The sequence below is a fragment of the Electrona antarctica genome, assembly GCF_951216825.1.
Source record: "Electrona antarctica genome assembly, chromosome: 11".
Taxonomy (NCBI): domain Eukaryota; kingdom Metazoa; phylum Chordata; class Actinopteri; order Myctophiformes; family Myctophidae; genus Electrona; species Electrona antarctica.
Window position 1 is genome coordinate 37,532,780 of NC_136792.1, and position 16,045 is coordinate 37,548,824.

At 43.1% G+C, this 16,045-nt stretch overlaps 1 protein-coding gene across 1 annotated transcript in view; it reads left to right on the plus strand.

Annotated features, from left to right (window-relative positions):
• Window positions 1–2,540: 2,540 nt before the first annotated feature.
• Window positions 2,541–16,045, plus strand: part of mettl16 (methyltransferase 16, N6-methyladenosine) — a 44,539-nt gene continuing 31,034 nt past the window's right edge. The window contains exons 1-2 of the mRNA XM_079513956.1: window positions 2,541–2,700; window positions 2,938–3,078. Of these exons, the coding sequence (XP_079370082.1) occupies window positions 2,951–3,078 (128 nt within the window). The 5' untranslated portion in view covers window positions 2,541–2,700; window positions 2,938–2,950. The remainder of the gene's footprint in view (window positions 2,701–2,937; window positions 3,079–16,045) is intronic.

The window sequence follows — 16,045 nt, forward strand, 5'->3', positions numbered from 1 at the left end:
GGCCGTGAGGATACTACCAAGTGGGCCTTCAAATAATTGTGATAATATAACATCAATATTAAAAGTTATTGTAATGTACAAGTTCATAAATCAGGTTTCTTTAAAACTGTGTTTTCACTGTTATACTGATTAATAGGAAAATAAGAATACGATCGATTGATTGTTAAAATAGACATATTCTATGTACACGGCCCACCCATCTGACCACTTAACAGCCGTGATGGGTGGGCCCCTGATCAAGTGGGCCCTGATCCAGAAAAGGTTGAGAACCACTGGTCTACACTAGTACATGCATTGAGTACCGTACCAGTTGTTTATTAATGATTATCAATTGGTTGTTTAAAGATAACCAGACAGACTCCCTACCAGACACATCAGTCTGCTGTTCCGTTACTGTATGTGGTTTTGTTTGCGATGTTTATGAAGGACGTCAGATCTGTAGTTGATTGTGCCTCCTTCCTCTGTAAAAAGCCATGGGATTGTGGCAGACTAGGATCTTCCTAACCCCCCCCCCCCCACACACACACACACACACACACACACTCCCCTCTTCCTTCAGGGAATACCACTTTTGTCTCCTAAAATAGTGTCCAATGCAAGGGTCTGTGTTTTTTTTCTTCTTCCACAAGCAGCTTTGTCTGATACTTCTGGATGGGAAATCAGCATTGATTCTATTATTCTCAATGTTGTTCCATTGTAGTGGGATTTGACACGGTCATGCAATTGAAAAGCTGTTAAATGTTTTTTTTTAGCTAAAGCCAAAACAAATGTTCTTAGTAAAATTTGGTTTATCTCTTTGACAATTCAGTCTCCTTGGTGTCTTAATGGTCTCGTTGCAAACTAGACAATATTATGAACAGGCTCTTGAAAATGACGCTATACTCCCCTTTGGAATAAGCTGACTAGAGAGGATTTACTTCATGAAACGCAATCAAAACCAGGCCAAAAGAATAAATAAAAACAAATATAAGTTGACACTTATTGAAAATACAGTGTACCCTCCTTGGTTTTTAGATCAAGGAGGGTGATTTAATCAACTGTCTGGGTGATAATGTGTTGTGTATTTAAACTGTCATGGTGAATGAGCCTTAATTGGCTGATGGTTTTGATTATTTTTAATAATAATGATGCCCTTTTTAAGAAGGAATATTTGCCATTCGCAGGTCCCAAGCAATCTCTGTGCTGCACACACAGGCTGGTGTGTGAAGGGACTGACAGACTGACTCTGTGGGTCCCTGGTTGCACCAGCCTGACATCCAGCTGTCTGCGATAACATGCCTTGTCGATGCAGGGCCTCACACTTCACAAGCTCTCAATAGGACTTTTTATTTTTTATTTTTTTTGCTTCCATGGTTTCAACTCTTCACACTGCAAATTGTTAACAATATATCTGGATGTCATCATTGTTTGCGACATAATAAAAAGGAGAAAAAAAAGTGCACAATTTTGTGAGCTCTATTTTGTGTGTACTACAGTGATTCTCAACCGTTTTGATGTCAAGGACCCCCAATTTCACCACAAGCCGTACTTTATACAAATTGTATTTTTTCTGGGACTATGAGGGGGGAAAAAATCACACCCGTGTGAACTGAGTGGTGCAGGCTGCTCAACAGCACCGCTGGCTGGCTGCAGTTATATAGTGCTCCTCCTCTGTGTGAATGGCCCTTTTAGGCTGCTCAGCAGTGCCACTTTAGGTCACCCAGCGGTATTGCAGCTGTTCATATCCCCTAGGCACCGCTCAAAAAGCACCTCTAAGGAACCCAATTGGCCCGTGTTGAGGCACTGGGAGGAGACCCCGGGGCAGACCAAGGTGCAGTTGGAGGAAACACATCGACTCACTGGCCTTGGAACGTCTCGGGATCCCCCAGGAGGAAGTCACTAATGTTGCGATGGAGAGGGAAGTCTGGAACACTCTGGTGGAGCTGTTGCCCCCGCGGCCCAACTACGGATAAGCGGTTGAAGATGGATACCAGCTGGGCCGGCACCTGTACAACGTGTTGGGCGGGAGGAGTAGGATGAAGGCTCTATACATCCTTCCAGTGGGGGCTCCTCACTGGCAGGTGAGGCTGTAGTTGATACAACAGCAGTGACAACACAATGAACACATTCCATTTTACTGTCTAATGCTAACAGTGAACTCTGATGAAAATAGCCATTCTTCTACATTCTGTACTTGTATTTGCTTACTCTAGTCCCTGTAGAGCTTTTAAGCAATGGCAATGTATGCAACAGTGTAATATAACAGCGACTATCCATTTGAATTAGTTTCAGGCTCAAATTAAACCTGGCAATATATATATACATATACGGTGTATGTATATATATATATATATATATATATATATATATATATATATATGAGAGAGAGAGAGAGAGAGAGAGAGAGAGAGAGAGAGAGAGAATGAGAGAGAGAGAGCGAGAGATGATACGAATGATAATTTGTCTATCATTATTTTGGTTGCCATAGGCAACCAATAGAATGACGCGGCCGAATGCGTCGCATCATCTCGTCGTTTTCGGCGCAACGGGGTGACGTCACGAGAAATCCGGAAGTGTACGTTCAAACAACGTGAACGTGACACACTATCGACCAGCTATCGACTCGGGTACCCACCTACGTTCGAGTCAACAGCATTTATTGTTATAATAATAATAAATACATTTACCGCTTCAGCCACCACAAGAATATATGCCGTAAAGGTAGGCAGACACCAGGAGAACGTTGTATTAATGCATGGCGTAAATGTAAACAAACTACAACAGTGAACATAAACAATGGTAGCTCATTCAATGTGATTATCATTTCAACATGGTCTTGGTCAGTGACACTCGGAGAAGATTAATAAGGGACCAATCCCTTATTAATCCTCTCCGAGTGTCGTTGATTCGCCCAGAGACACATGTTAAGTAAGGTTATTTTACTGTTCTTATTTGCAGTGAAGTTGGTCAAATGGCTCTGAATAAGTCCATGCATCCTCGGAACCGTTACAAAGACAAACCTCCAGACTTCGCATATTTGGCTTCCAAGTATCCAGACTTCCAACAACATGTACAGACCAGTCTCACTGGACGAGCCATGTAAGTGTTTATGTATTGTTTGTTGATTGTTTGAACTTTGAACAGGCATGGCATGGTCAATTTGCCACAAACTGCCAAAAGTTCGGAAACTTAACGTTGTTCCATTATTTCTCCACTTTAATAATTTGGTATTGTATTTTATATAATTTTAATCGTTGATTAGTCACCTTTACAACGAGGTGTAGGCTTGTAAGGATCTAGCTGCAATTTGCAACTCTAGATTTTTTGAGTGGTGTAAACCACTCCTACAACTGGCTTTGTTAGTCTGTCTGTCTGTCTGTCTGTCTGTGCAGAACAAATGAGCATGGTTGCTACGGTCACCCAGTTCACCCGGGTGTGATTTCATTACGTCAGACATTACGTCAGACCACAGCTGATCAGGCTATATAAGACCTTACACCACTCAGTTCACACGGGTGTGATTTTTTTAATAATGGGATGAATCTAGAGTTGCAATACCCTCCATTGACTCCCCATTCATCCAATTTGGTTTGTGATCTGCTTGTCTTAAACAACGTTAAACTCACAAACATTGCAGCTGTAGTCCAAGCTTGAATTATCTTCTTTCAATCTGCAGAGCTTGTTTTTCATAAAAATCCCCCGTAGACATGTTATGAGCTACTTTCTGTCAAGACATCCTCTGCAGGTGATTCTTTTTCTAAGTGTTGCAGTTTGGAAGCACTCGTTTTTGTTAACGGGTCGCGCTGCTGCCTCCTGCATTATGTGCAAATTCGAAACGGGTGGTACGCAGGGCCGTTCAGTGACTTATGACGAGTGCTTCCAAACTCGTCATAAGTCAACTCGTCAAAAACAACACATATTGGCCATTTGTACACTTGATTCATTTTACACTCTGTTAAGGAACTCAGTAGCGGGTGGAAGATCCAAACGCAGCAGCATGGCCATTAATCTGCCTGGCCAGGGAGGCATTCTTATTAATAAACACTAATGGTTGGAATGGATTCAACAAGCCCCTAGTTAGACTTCTCACAAGCTCATATTGGCAAATTTACATTTTTCCAGAATTTCCGCACCAGGTTTCCTCAACTTTGGCAGCTGCCAAAGCTGGAAGCAGTGCTGCGAATGCGGACAGGGTTGACTGGACCTTTTTTTAATTTAAGCCTGATTTAAGTGGTTGTTTCACCCTCAAAAATAGCAGATCTACAAGCTCACAGCGCCTCACTTTGTGAAATATAAAAGAATCTTTGGATATCTTTCTATAACATTTTTTTAACCCAAATCTTCTCTACTGGAGGCCCTGGCACAAAACACACATTTAGAATTAATTCAACTATAAATAAATATGCAGATTGCAGATAACTGCAGTGCACACATGGTGTCACTAGCAGGTGTGAACATCCGCATGTATGTATGTGCCAATGAACATCTTTCTGTGTGGATTTATTCTTTGTGGATGTAAGGTGCAGGGGTGTGTTTGCTGCAGCGTTGCGTGCGTGGCTGCGTGTGTGTGTGTGTGTGGCAGGTGTTGATTAAATGTCTCATTATGCAGTGTGTGCTTGATATGTGGACAGTCTAACACACAGGTTTTAAAAGTGGGGAAAATGAAAATTGGAAAGGGGAGGAGAATTGTAGGGGGGGGGGGGAGTTCTACCACTTTCAACCTAGTGAAGTTTTTCAAAAAGTACATGCAAATTAACATGCATATATATGCAAGTATCCGATTAGTGATTTAGCCAATTCCCCTGTATTGTTGACTTGCTGTGTAATTTTGTAGACGGTGGATGAATATGCATTGCAATGACACAGGATGGAATCATCCAGCATACATCACAGTGGTAACCAGGTCACACCTGCTCACTGTTCTGCCGTCCTAGCCTGGCTAATAAGCCAGACCGAATCAGCCGTTGGCAAAAAAAATTGCCTGCCGGCGGATTACGGTCTGGAGAGGCTCAATTGTACGCCCATTTCCTACACCAGAGAACTGGTGTGGCCAATCGGGACACGGTATGCAATATGGGCAGGCTTTGGTACAGTGACGTTCAATGCTTGAAACCTTTGACTGACAGTAGCTCTAACCAATTGCGTCAAAGAGAAAATGTTTGAACCCGCCCCCCGGGAAACAAGATCCATACCATACTGATGAAAAAGACCCAGACCAGGCCTGGGCCGTGGCTCAGCGGTCCAGGCACCCTGGCTGGTAAACCAGTCTGGCAGTGTGCCGCGGGTTCGACTCCCGATCCCGACAGCCTTTATTGCATGTCACTCCCCCATCTCTCCCCATTTCCTGTCAGCCTACTGTCTGTCCCTCTATAAAAAATATAAAATAAAGGCGGAAGCCGCAAAAAACAATATATTAAAAAATATGACTTTGACTTCAGTGGAGCTCTAGAATGAGCTGATGCTAACTTTGCAGCAGCTATCAGCTTTGATTAGCCATCAGTCGCAAAGATTTTGACATGCTTTCCTTAACTTAAGACATGATGTGCCATTTGAGAACTTCACACGTCATGCAAGACAGTGGATTGTGAGTAAATTGTGAGAACATCGTCAGTGAGAAAGGAGGGCATTAGCAAAGGTGTAAATGCTATTCAGATTATTTTTTGTGTGTCAAAGTGATACTTGTTTTAGCAGGGCTAAACAGTGAAAAGAACCTTCCTCACCTAGGCTAGGAGTCAGCTGTCCTTATCCAGACATCAGTCATAGCAAAACTGACTACTGTAACTCTCTCCTTCTGGCCCCATGGCATGTGATCCTAACCTGACTCCGCCAGATGGGGCAGCAGAGAGTACACTGGGTTGGGGGGGAACCCAGTGTACTCTCTGCTGCCCCATCTGGCGGAGTCTGCCGTTATAGGAACCTGCCGCCCCTGGGTGAAAGACCTAGCCTGGCGCGGCCAGACTCATAGCGAGGGTTCACTGATGTTTCCTCCCCGCATATCTTCAGTGAATCCCCGCTATGAGGCTGGCCAAGCCAGGCTATGAAAGACCATGGCTAAGGTATCTATGTGAAAGACGTGAGGTCGTTTTTTCACCGTGCTTCGACAGTCACATTAGTGCAAACTCCTGTGTCCCTTTTTCTGAATAGCGTAGTAGGCCTATAACATTATTAATATTTTAATTTAATACTTTTATTGTAGGCTATATGTTCATATTTCGTTCAAATAAAACGTTTTAAACCAAAAAATATCACTATTCTATTGAACATATGAAGTATCTATACATATAAATGCATTTTGGTGGGCACTTTTTTTCTTTTTTTTCTGACGGGAATTCCCGCGGGAGCCCGGGAAAAGGTCCGCAAATTCCCGGGAATTAAAATGAGCCAAATCCGGGAAAATATTAAACCCTAGTATGGCCCCCCATATCATCTAAGTCTGATCCAACCCTACAACCCCTCCCGCTCACTCAGTTCAGCTAACACAGGGAGGCTGTCACAACTTTCGCTAAAACGTCTGGGACAGCTCCACATGTCTCAGACTCTTCTCCCTTCTGGCTCCCGAACTATTTAATGAACTTTACTCCCCATTGCAGTTAGAACTGCAGACTCATCCCAATGAATCTTCCGCCGTAGTCTTTAAACTCACCTCTTCAGACGCCACGTTAGCCCATAGCACGTGCCATTACACTTGCACTAGAATTGACGACCTTGCAGACATGCAATTTTTTTTTGTAATGTATTCTACTGTTGGACTGATGATAGGTTCTTGGTTTACCTATTTCTATGCATTTCATGTAGAAAATAATATCTTCACCTATATGGTGCTGCTTGGTGCATTGGTGCTACATGGCACAAACAGCTCTTGCTTGAGACTCAGATATTGGCTTGTTGCAACATTATTGTTTACAAGAAAAAGTCAACAGACAACTTTGGTTGTCCATTTCCTGTTCCAGTTGATTTCCACAATTCGTGGAAATTAGATTTGTTGGATTGGCTGAAGGTATAGAAACAGGTGCCAGGGGACATGTGGACGGTGACCTTTAAGCGGAGTTAAGCACAGATTCCTTGTACAATCCTTATGCTGTCCTCTTGCCATCCGACATAGCCAATGCTCTTTGTATTTGGCCTGGGAAGGGGCCAAGGGCGCATGCTGTGTACGTTATAAATGGTGGGATGTACTTCAGGCTCATAGGAGAGTGAGATAGAGGGATGGGCTTACAAAGAGAGACGGACCCTTACCTTCCATTTCAGCTGTCTGGGTTGGGGCCTATTAAAAATGCAACAGCCTGGCTGACATTTCATTTGGTAGTCATATTTTCTGAGGGAAGTGGGGGATGGTAATTTGTGGAAGGATTATCACTTTCTTTTAATTAATGAAACATACATTTTTCACTTTATCTTTCAAAATAGACTCCATGACATTATGCATTATGAAGCATGTTCAAATATGGAGAGAGAAAAATAATGTGCATTTTTTTATGTACATCAAACAATGGTTCTTTTTAATTAACTCAATTGATCAGATCAACAGCCCAACTTAACTCATCAAAAGATCAAAAGAGGTGGTTGCCCAGCCCTGTTCTCCACCAACATGTACTTTATCATTTATAAAGTGTTGAATGGTGAATGAGTCTTGTTCCAACTGTGCACTGATAGGCAGAGCCTTTACACAGCTGGAAACCATTGAGACCATTTAAAGATGGAGTGGCGTGATTTTTTTCACACTGATGAAGGCTGGATAGCCGAAACGTTTGTCCCTATGGTTTGAAATAAAACTTTTTGAACCACAGTCTTGGTGTGTGCGACCCATCTCCTTGATTTTGATATGTTTTGAATCGGGCGGCGCACCTACAGTCAGAGCGCGGTGGTCATATGAAGAATGATTTTTTTCCCCACATGGAAGAATTGGGACTATTAAAGTAATGTTAACTCTATAGACACATACAAAACAGAAAAAGTACAGTATACTTCTAATAAACTAATAATACAATATTGGAATAACCAATCTAGAAGCTCCAAACGTGTCGCATCGCAATGCATTTTGAGCTTGTAGATCTGCTATTTCCACTATTATTATTATTATTATTATTATTTATTTGTATTGTTTTTCCTGTATATGAATATGTATATGGAATATATTAAATTTTAACATGGAAATGATCATGGCGGAAATTATGATTATGCAAAAAACGATTGCGATTTACTCAAATAATTGAGATTAGGCAATTATGTAATAACTGTGACAGGCTTAGTTTTTCTGTCTATCTAAAATATAATTTAGATATAGCATCTTAGCATGTTATTTAGACAGATAGCTAGATTCATTGTTTACCTGGTATCCTATAGTTTTGATTGATTGATTTAAATATTTATTAACAGTTTGCAGAATTACAGTACATTTCAAGCACAAACTCAATACAAAGACTGTTAACTGTGAGTGGACGACCCAATTAAGCATTACACTTGTTTACAAGAGGGTCCACCATGTTCAATTCATCAAAACATTTAGAGACGTACAAATAGACACTTCTATATAGTCAAAGAACAGAACAGGAATTCATCATGGAGGTAAAAAGGGAAAAGAGACATATACAGTGAGGGTGGGGGATTCATATTTTTACGGGGGCCAGTTTCGAATTGCAGCCATCCGTAGGTGCCCTTTGAGAGCGGTTTTGAAGGAGTCAAGGGATTCGCATGTCTTAATGACTATTGGTAGGGCGTTTCACATTTTGGTGGCATAGGAGCGAAACTAATTTAGTCCCTTGTTTGTGCCGAATCTGGGTTGTACATGGTTCGTTGCACTCCCTCTGGTGTTGTGGGTGTGGACTTCAGATTATTATTTTGATAGTATATTGTTTAGAGTTAGACTAATACTAGGTTCTCGGTTCACCAGTGATGATCCTACTTTACTGACCGGCACTACACTGTCTGTCTGCAATATCGTAAGTCACTCTGTATAAGAGTGATTGTGAATTGTATTCACATGAATCATGCAGTCTGGTTGTGTTTGTGATTTAGTTTAACATTAAATAAATGCCATTCAGGTATGTTGAGGGTGAAGCTTTTAGCATTGATCCCTGTTCATTGATCCACTCGTCTATGGCTCAGCGAGGATGTCAAGCAGCATGATGACACATGACACTTTGTCACAGAGGCATGAATTAATCATTGAAGAAAGTGTGTCAGACTCTCGTCAGCACATAGAAAGGAGCGGTAACGCACTTGGACTAATTAGAAATCTCTTAACCATATACATTAACCACTTTCCACCTGCCGGCCCTATTTTGGGCATAGGCGAAAAAGTAAAGTAAATAAATATCAGATCTACGTGTTCACATGTAGGGTCACATTGTGACACATTGTATGATATGGCTCTGCAGCTATTTTCGCTGTGCTGTATAAAATATGGCTCAATGCCATTGTCATTCAGGTTGGTAAACGACCAGTTTAGAATTGTGTCCTTTGCATGGAATCAGCTCCTTTTCATACATGTGTGTACTTTATAGGTAGTGCGTTCGGGGTGCATACTTAGTTTAGACTAGTCATTGGTTAGACATGATGGGTTAAGGTTAGGTTTAGGTGTGCTGCCCCGTGGGAGGTTAGGTTTAGGGTGAGGGTTTGAGATAGGTTGTAGTTGTAGGACTAATGACTGGTCTAACCAATGACTAGTCTAAACCAAAAACTGTCTAAACTAAGTACTGCACCCGTGCTTTCATCACTTCTCTAAGAAGTCAGGGTGCATTTGACTCTGTATGAGGAGGACAGAACCAACACGGGAGGGTCCAGAAAGTTGCTGCTAATCAGCACATTTTGCCAAGCGTCTTTGAGATGATTGAGGTAGGCTATACCATGAAGGTCATCCCCTCGATAGAGTGAGAGTGTGTGCATGCTCTGTGCGTGCGTGCGTGCGTGCGTGCGTGCGTGCGTGCGTGCGTGTGTGCATTCATGCGCATGTGTGTAATGATACTTGATCAGCACAATAAGGGTTTTGTGCTGATGAAGTATCATGTGGCCACAGGTCTCCACTCTCCTGTCTGCTCAGCATAAACCTCCCTCAGGTACCAAGTAGTTTTGCTAGTCAGTCAGAACCTGCATATACAGTATAATACTAGGGATGCACCTCTCCAATTCATCTTCCGCAAGTTGGTATCAGCTGATGCTTGCCTTGTTGACCCCCATCGGTGAATCGGCAAATAAGATGACATTCACCGATGCTAGTGGCTGATGTTTAGATGTGTATATCTAAAGTCACATGATTGACATTCTGGCCAATACCTGACCTGACCAGCACACCACACAGAATGTTTAACCACTTCCAGTACCAACCTGGTGTCCCTATTTTGGGAATCATGTCATTATACATAGATGAAAATTGTCGAAGGTTTTTAAAAAAAATCGAAATGTTCAAAGATCTTCACAAATGGCAGAAATAGCAAATCTACAACTGGGCCGTTTGCACATCTGCTATTTTCTATTTGTCATACGATGAAGTATTTAAGGATTAAATGTGTTCAAATATTGAAATGATCTAAAGTGCATCTTCAATTCACTGTATGTTGATCTAACTATCAAGTCAAATAGGTTAAGATCAAGTTGTTCTAATTGCACTTAGATGTAAAGTGACATTTTTTTATTTAAGTTGAGTGAAAAAACATGATCAAATAGAATTGTGATGTCCCCCCGCACCCTTCTGTATTGGAGCAGAAAGGAACTGCTGTGCATAATTACACACAGTTTGACACCCAGTGGGACAAACTCCCAGTTTAAACGCCACAGTAATTTATCACTATTTGGTAAACATCTCTAGCTCCCATGTCTTCTTTCTTACCTTTATTACTCAGTTTAGAATCCTATCCGTCTGTCTGTCCATCCGTCCGTCTGTCTGTCCTGTATATATCTATTTCAGGCAGAAACCTCTCATCTCCATATTTTAACTATGTATTTTCATAAATGAATGACCTACTTCATCCATCCTACTACAACTACAGTGTCACACAAAAATAGCTGATCTACAAGCTCAAACCTTTCACATCGTGACATGTTTTGAGCTTGTAGATCTGCTATTTGGAAATTTGAATCCTGTATCATCTTGTATTAGGCAAGGCAGCTATATTTGTAGTAGTGATGCACCGTTTTCGGCCAAATGTTTCCTATATTCGGTATTCGGTTTCGGCCAAGAATTTCCCTTTCGGTCCATCCCTAATTTGTAGTGCACATTTCAACAACAAGGCAATTCAATGTGCTTTATACAGAACATCAAGCAAAGGAAACACAATTATACAATGACATTAGGATGTATAAAACAAATTAAGTAAAAATGGACAGATACAGTTACAGGCGAGTGCAGAAGAGAAAAGAGAAAAAAGAAAGTAAGCCTTAGCCATCCAAAGGCAGCGGCAAACAGAAGGTTATTAACTAAGAACTACACTAATATAATCCTTCTTCACATTCACTTTCCCCAGTTCTGAACAAACTTATTTCTCAAGTCAGATGTTTAAGTGTCTTAGATTTGTTCCATCCCTCGTGCCGTCCTAGCACAGTGTGGCGTTCAGTCATGACTACGCCATGACGCACCCACGTCATGACTTGCCTATATGCTGTAGCACCCTCCCTAAAAAACCCACAACGTGCATGTCGTGCACGCTCACGTCGCAGCATCAGCCATATTGCTCCAGCGTGGCCGGATTTGCGTCTCCCTCCTCAGTCTGTGCAGTGTGCAGTAGGAAGGGTTGCTATGGAGACCGGGCCGTTTGCTGCCAGGCAGCACCGGTGCTGATGGGAGTGATTGCACACACACACGCACACACACACACACACACACACACACACACACACACACACACACACACACACATACACACATACACACGTGCACGCACACACACACACTCATCAATGGCTAAAAATAGAGGCCTGGCATGCCTCCTATGATGAGTGGCCTAATGCTCGAGTTCTACTTCGACGAGTTCTACTTCGCCCATCTGCGATGCGTTGTGAGCTTGCCTTGTAGTTCTGCTATATTCGGCACGTGACAGCGATACACACCAAAGTATTAAGTGGTGCTTTTACTCTGTGCATATTGATTGTCACCTGACTCTCCCACTGGGGAGAAAGGCACCAGAACACCTGACTCTCCCACTGAGGAGAAAGGCACCAGAACAACAGAGACAGATGGCTGTCATTTAACAACGGAAGCCTTTCATGCTGACTCATCAGTCTTTTTTTCTTTCGCTGCAATTCTTTGGGGTCCCCAAGAAAAAGTTAATTATAATATTGATATTAATTGAGTTAATACAGCACCAATACAGTGTGCGTGCGTGCGTGCGTGCGTGTGTGCGTGCGTGCGCAGGTGTACCGTTTCTCCTGACACTAAAGGTCATGGTCTCTCAGCCGCTGATTAAAGCGGTCCATTAACCGAATATGATCATTAGTTACCTGGACACTGGGTGAGATTGATGAGCCTACCACTAACTCACTGCTGGCGTTTCCATCCCATACAGCTCTGAAGGAACACGTGGTCAGGGTCAGTAGGACCAAAGAATGAAGCAGGTGTTTTCCGCCTCCTTTCGCCGTCTTATGGATTAACATTTAACCCCTTTCCACCTCGTCCATATGTTATGTCATTATGGGCAAGCATGGAAAAGTTGGAAAAAAAGAGGTACATGCTTGTAGATCCTATTTTGACTATTTTCACTATGATAATATAATAGAGCTTAAAGGGCCACTTCACCCCTTTTGCAACCAGATCTTATTTTAATGATGTTTGGGAGACAAGAAACACTTTCCGGAGTGTTTTTAGATATTTTTGTATTTCAAAGTGCCAGTGATGTCATGGACACTGGTCTGCACTGGTGGATTGACAGATTGGTTATTCTCTGCTGTTAGCACAACAACCTTGTTTAATACATCTATGTAAGCAAATACCCAGGTACTATGGCATTGAAATCAGATTAGTTTTATTTTAATTTAATTTTGTTTTATCTCTGAAGTTGAATTTGAAAATGTAATAAACATTGAGGTCATTAAATGCAATGCGAGAGAGTGGTCTAGCCAACCCGGGACTCCTGGATCGCTGCCTTCCACGCTCTCCTATCTAACATCAGGTTCTGGATCGCTGCCTTCCACGCTCTCCTATCTAACATCAGGTTCTGGATCGCTGCCTTCCACGCTCTCCTATCTAACATCAGGTTCTGGATCGCTGCCTTCCACGCTCTCCTATCTAACATCAGGTTCTGGATCGCTGCCTTCCACGCTCTCCTATCTAACATCAGGTTCTGGATCGCTGCCTTCCACGCTCTCCTATCTAACATCAGGTTCTGGATCGCTGCCTTCCACACTCTCCTATCTAACATCAGGTTCTTGAGTTCTACAGTGTTGTTAGCTAAGCTGTCGCAGCGCAGTGCGTCTACGCCAAGGGGCCAGTGAGGCTATTCAACGTTGAAGCTCTGGGCCCTAGTGGTAGGAGGAGGGACTACAGGCGGACCCGTGGATTCATGACCGGGCAGCTGGCTTTAACATTGAGCGCTCGGTTGCACTTCCGCATTTGACCACCAAAATGTGGTGGTCAAATGCGGAAGTAGACGTTCTGAGACGGTACTTCCAGCAGTCTTCCGGGTGCTTCAAAACGCCACTGAGCAACTTCCACTGACATGAATAGCTGGGGGGGGCGGAGCTTCGCGCCAGTTCAGTCTCTATCCTTTTATATACTCTATGGTCTACGCGCACGTCAAGGACGTGCGTTCTTGCCCCTCCTGGCTCTACCCAGGGTTGACTCCCATAGAGTTAATTTACTTGCCTCTAGTTCTGGGTGCCTGACGCAGTGCTCTCTGCCACCCCCATCCTTCTCTCTCTGACTTTGTCTGTGACCTGTGGTAGGTCATCATAGAGGCCCACATTTCTGATGCGGTCCGTCCATGTGACAAATTTCGTAGCATTCTTGTGTAGACTCCATCCAGGGCTCTTTCCTGTTGTGCTTTTCGCTAGGAGAGTGTGGACTGTGGAGGGCAGCGATCCAGGACTCACTAGTTGGTGTTGGCTAGACCACTCTCTCACATCGCAACATCATCATCAATGGCATCAATTTATTACATTTTCTAATTTTACAATCAACTTCAGAGACGAATGTTTGAAATATAGAAAATGTGTCAATTGATGATATTCACACGGCTGCCATCTTGCCAGCAAGGTGATACCTAGGTGACACTTCCCATAGACAACCCATTCATCCAAACAGAAAAGTCCTCTCTAATTATATTAAACAACGTCAAAATCACCAACATTGCAGCTGTAGGGAAAGCTTGAATTATCCTCTTTCAATCTGTAAAGTTTATGTTTAATAAAAATCCACCGTAGACATTTTATGAGCTACTTCCTCTCAAGAAATTCCTTGCAGATGATTCTTTTCTAAGTATCAGAGTATGGAAGCACTCGTTATCAGTAAAGCAACCTCCTGCTGCCTCCTGCATTATGTGCACATTCAAAACAGGTGGTACGCAGGGCTGTTGAGTGATAGTCAACGAGCACTTCCAAACTCCAGCACTCCAGAAAAAAATCACACCCGTGTGAACTGAGTGGTGCAAGGTCTTATATAGCCTGATCAGCTGTGGTCTGACGTAATGTCAGTGACCATAGTAACCATGCTCATTCTTTTGGGCCCCACGTACAGGTAATCTGCAAGGAATTTCTTGACAGGAAGTAGCTCATAAAATGTATATGGTGGATTTTTATGAAACAAACACTTTACAGATAATAATTCAAGCTTTCCCTACAGCTGCAATGTTGGTGATTTTGATGTTGTTTAATATAATTAGAGAGGACTTCTGTTTGTCCACAACCGCCCATCCAACCAATATGCCCATATGTGGACATTCCCTTAGGGTTGGATGGGCGGTTGGGCGGTTGTGGACAACTGGATATAAGTGGACAGCGTGCAGCGCAGTCCCTCTAGACCTCCAGACCTTGAAGTTGGTCTCTATATGCACATGACCGTATATGGACATATTGCACTTGGATCTGTGGTTTTGGACAAACGGATATCTCTGCAGCTGTCAATCATTGTCTCTTTGTGCCTGCGTATGGAGATCGCTGATGTCATCACCAGTTTATGCTCATTTATGGGCATGTCCCCCCCTTTTTTCAACGTATGGAGCTGACTGATTTGTTTGAAGCCAATGCCATGGCGACACATTGACGTTAGACTACACACTCCATATTTGGGCGTAGCTGCATTGGGAACTCCTTATATGGTTATGGCTGAGTCCGAGTGATGTCAGAGGTCCGCCCACACTAACTGACATAGACTGTCCTTCCATATAAATTGTCTCATGTTCAATAGTCTCTCATACGGAGCAAGTTGTTAACGTTGTCATTTCAAGCAGCGAGCTCACGGTCTGTCAAATGTTGTTCTATACAGTGAAGTTGCGAGGAGCCCCAGAAGTCTACTATGATGAAAATAGCCTTGCGGCTGCTTTAGCGGTGGGACACAAAGTGTACGTCTTTGGAGGTGACCCTAGAAATGCTGGACCTGTAGAAGATCAGATCATTGTGAACGTCTTCAACACAGTGTCTCTGAGATGGACAACGTTGCCCCCGGTGACAACTACAAGAGGAGAATGCCCCCCTGAGGTACCCTGTAGTCGCACTGGTCACACGGCTGTGCTCATTGGAGATATTGCCTACATCTGGGGTGGTGAAGTTGAAGGTGTAGACAACATGCTTTACGCATTTGACGTCGACACCCACAGATGGCTCAATACTGAGGTTTCTGGGACCGTTCCAGAGGGAAGGTGTGGCCACTCAGCCTGTGTCTTGAGGAAGGACATGTATGTCCATGGAGGACACCTGGACCAGAGTTTTCTTAAAGACATGTACAAGCTGGACACCACCACAATGGTCTGGACTTTAATTAACACCAGAGGCACTCCACCACCAGGTTCAGAGCGTCACTCTGCGACCATCATGGGGACAAAGATGTTTGTATATGGTGGATGGGTACCAGTGGATGGGTACCAGTACCAGCTCAACAACATCAGTGTGTTTGACACAGAGACCAACTGCTGGCTCACCATTC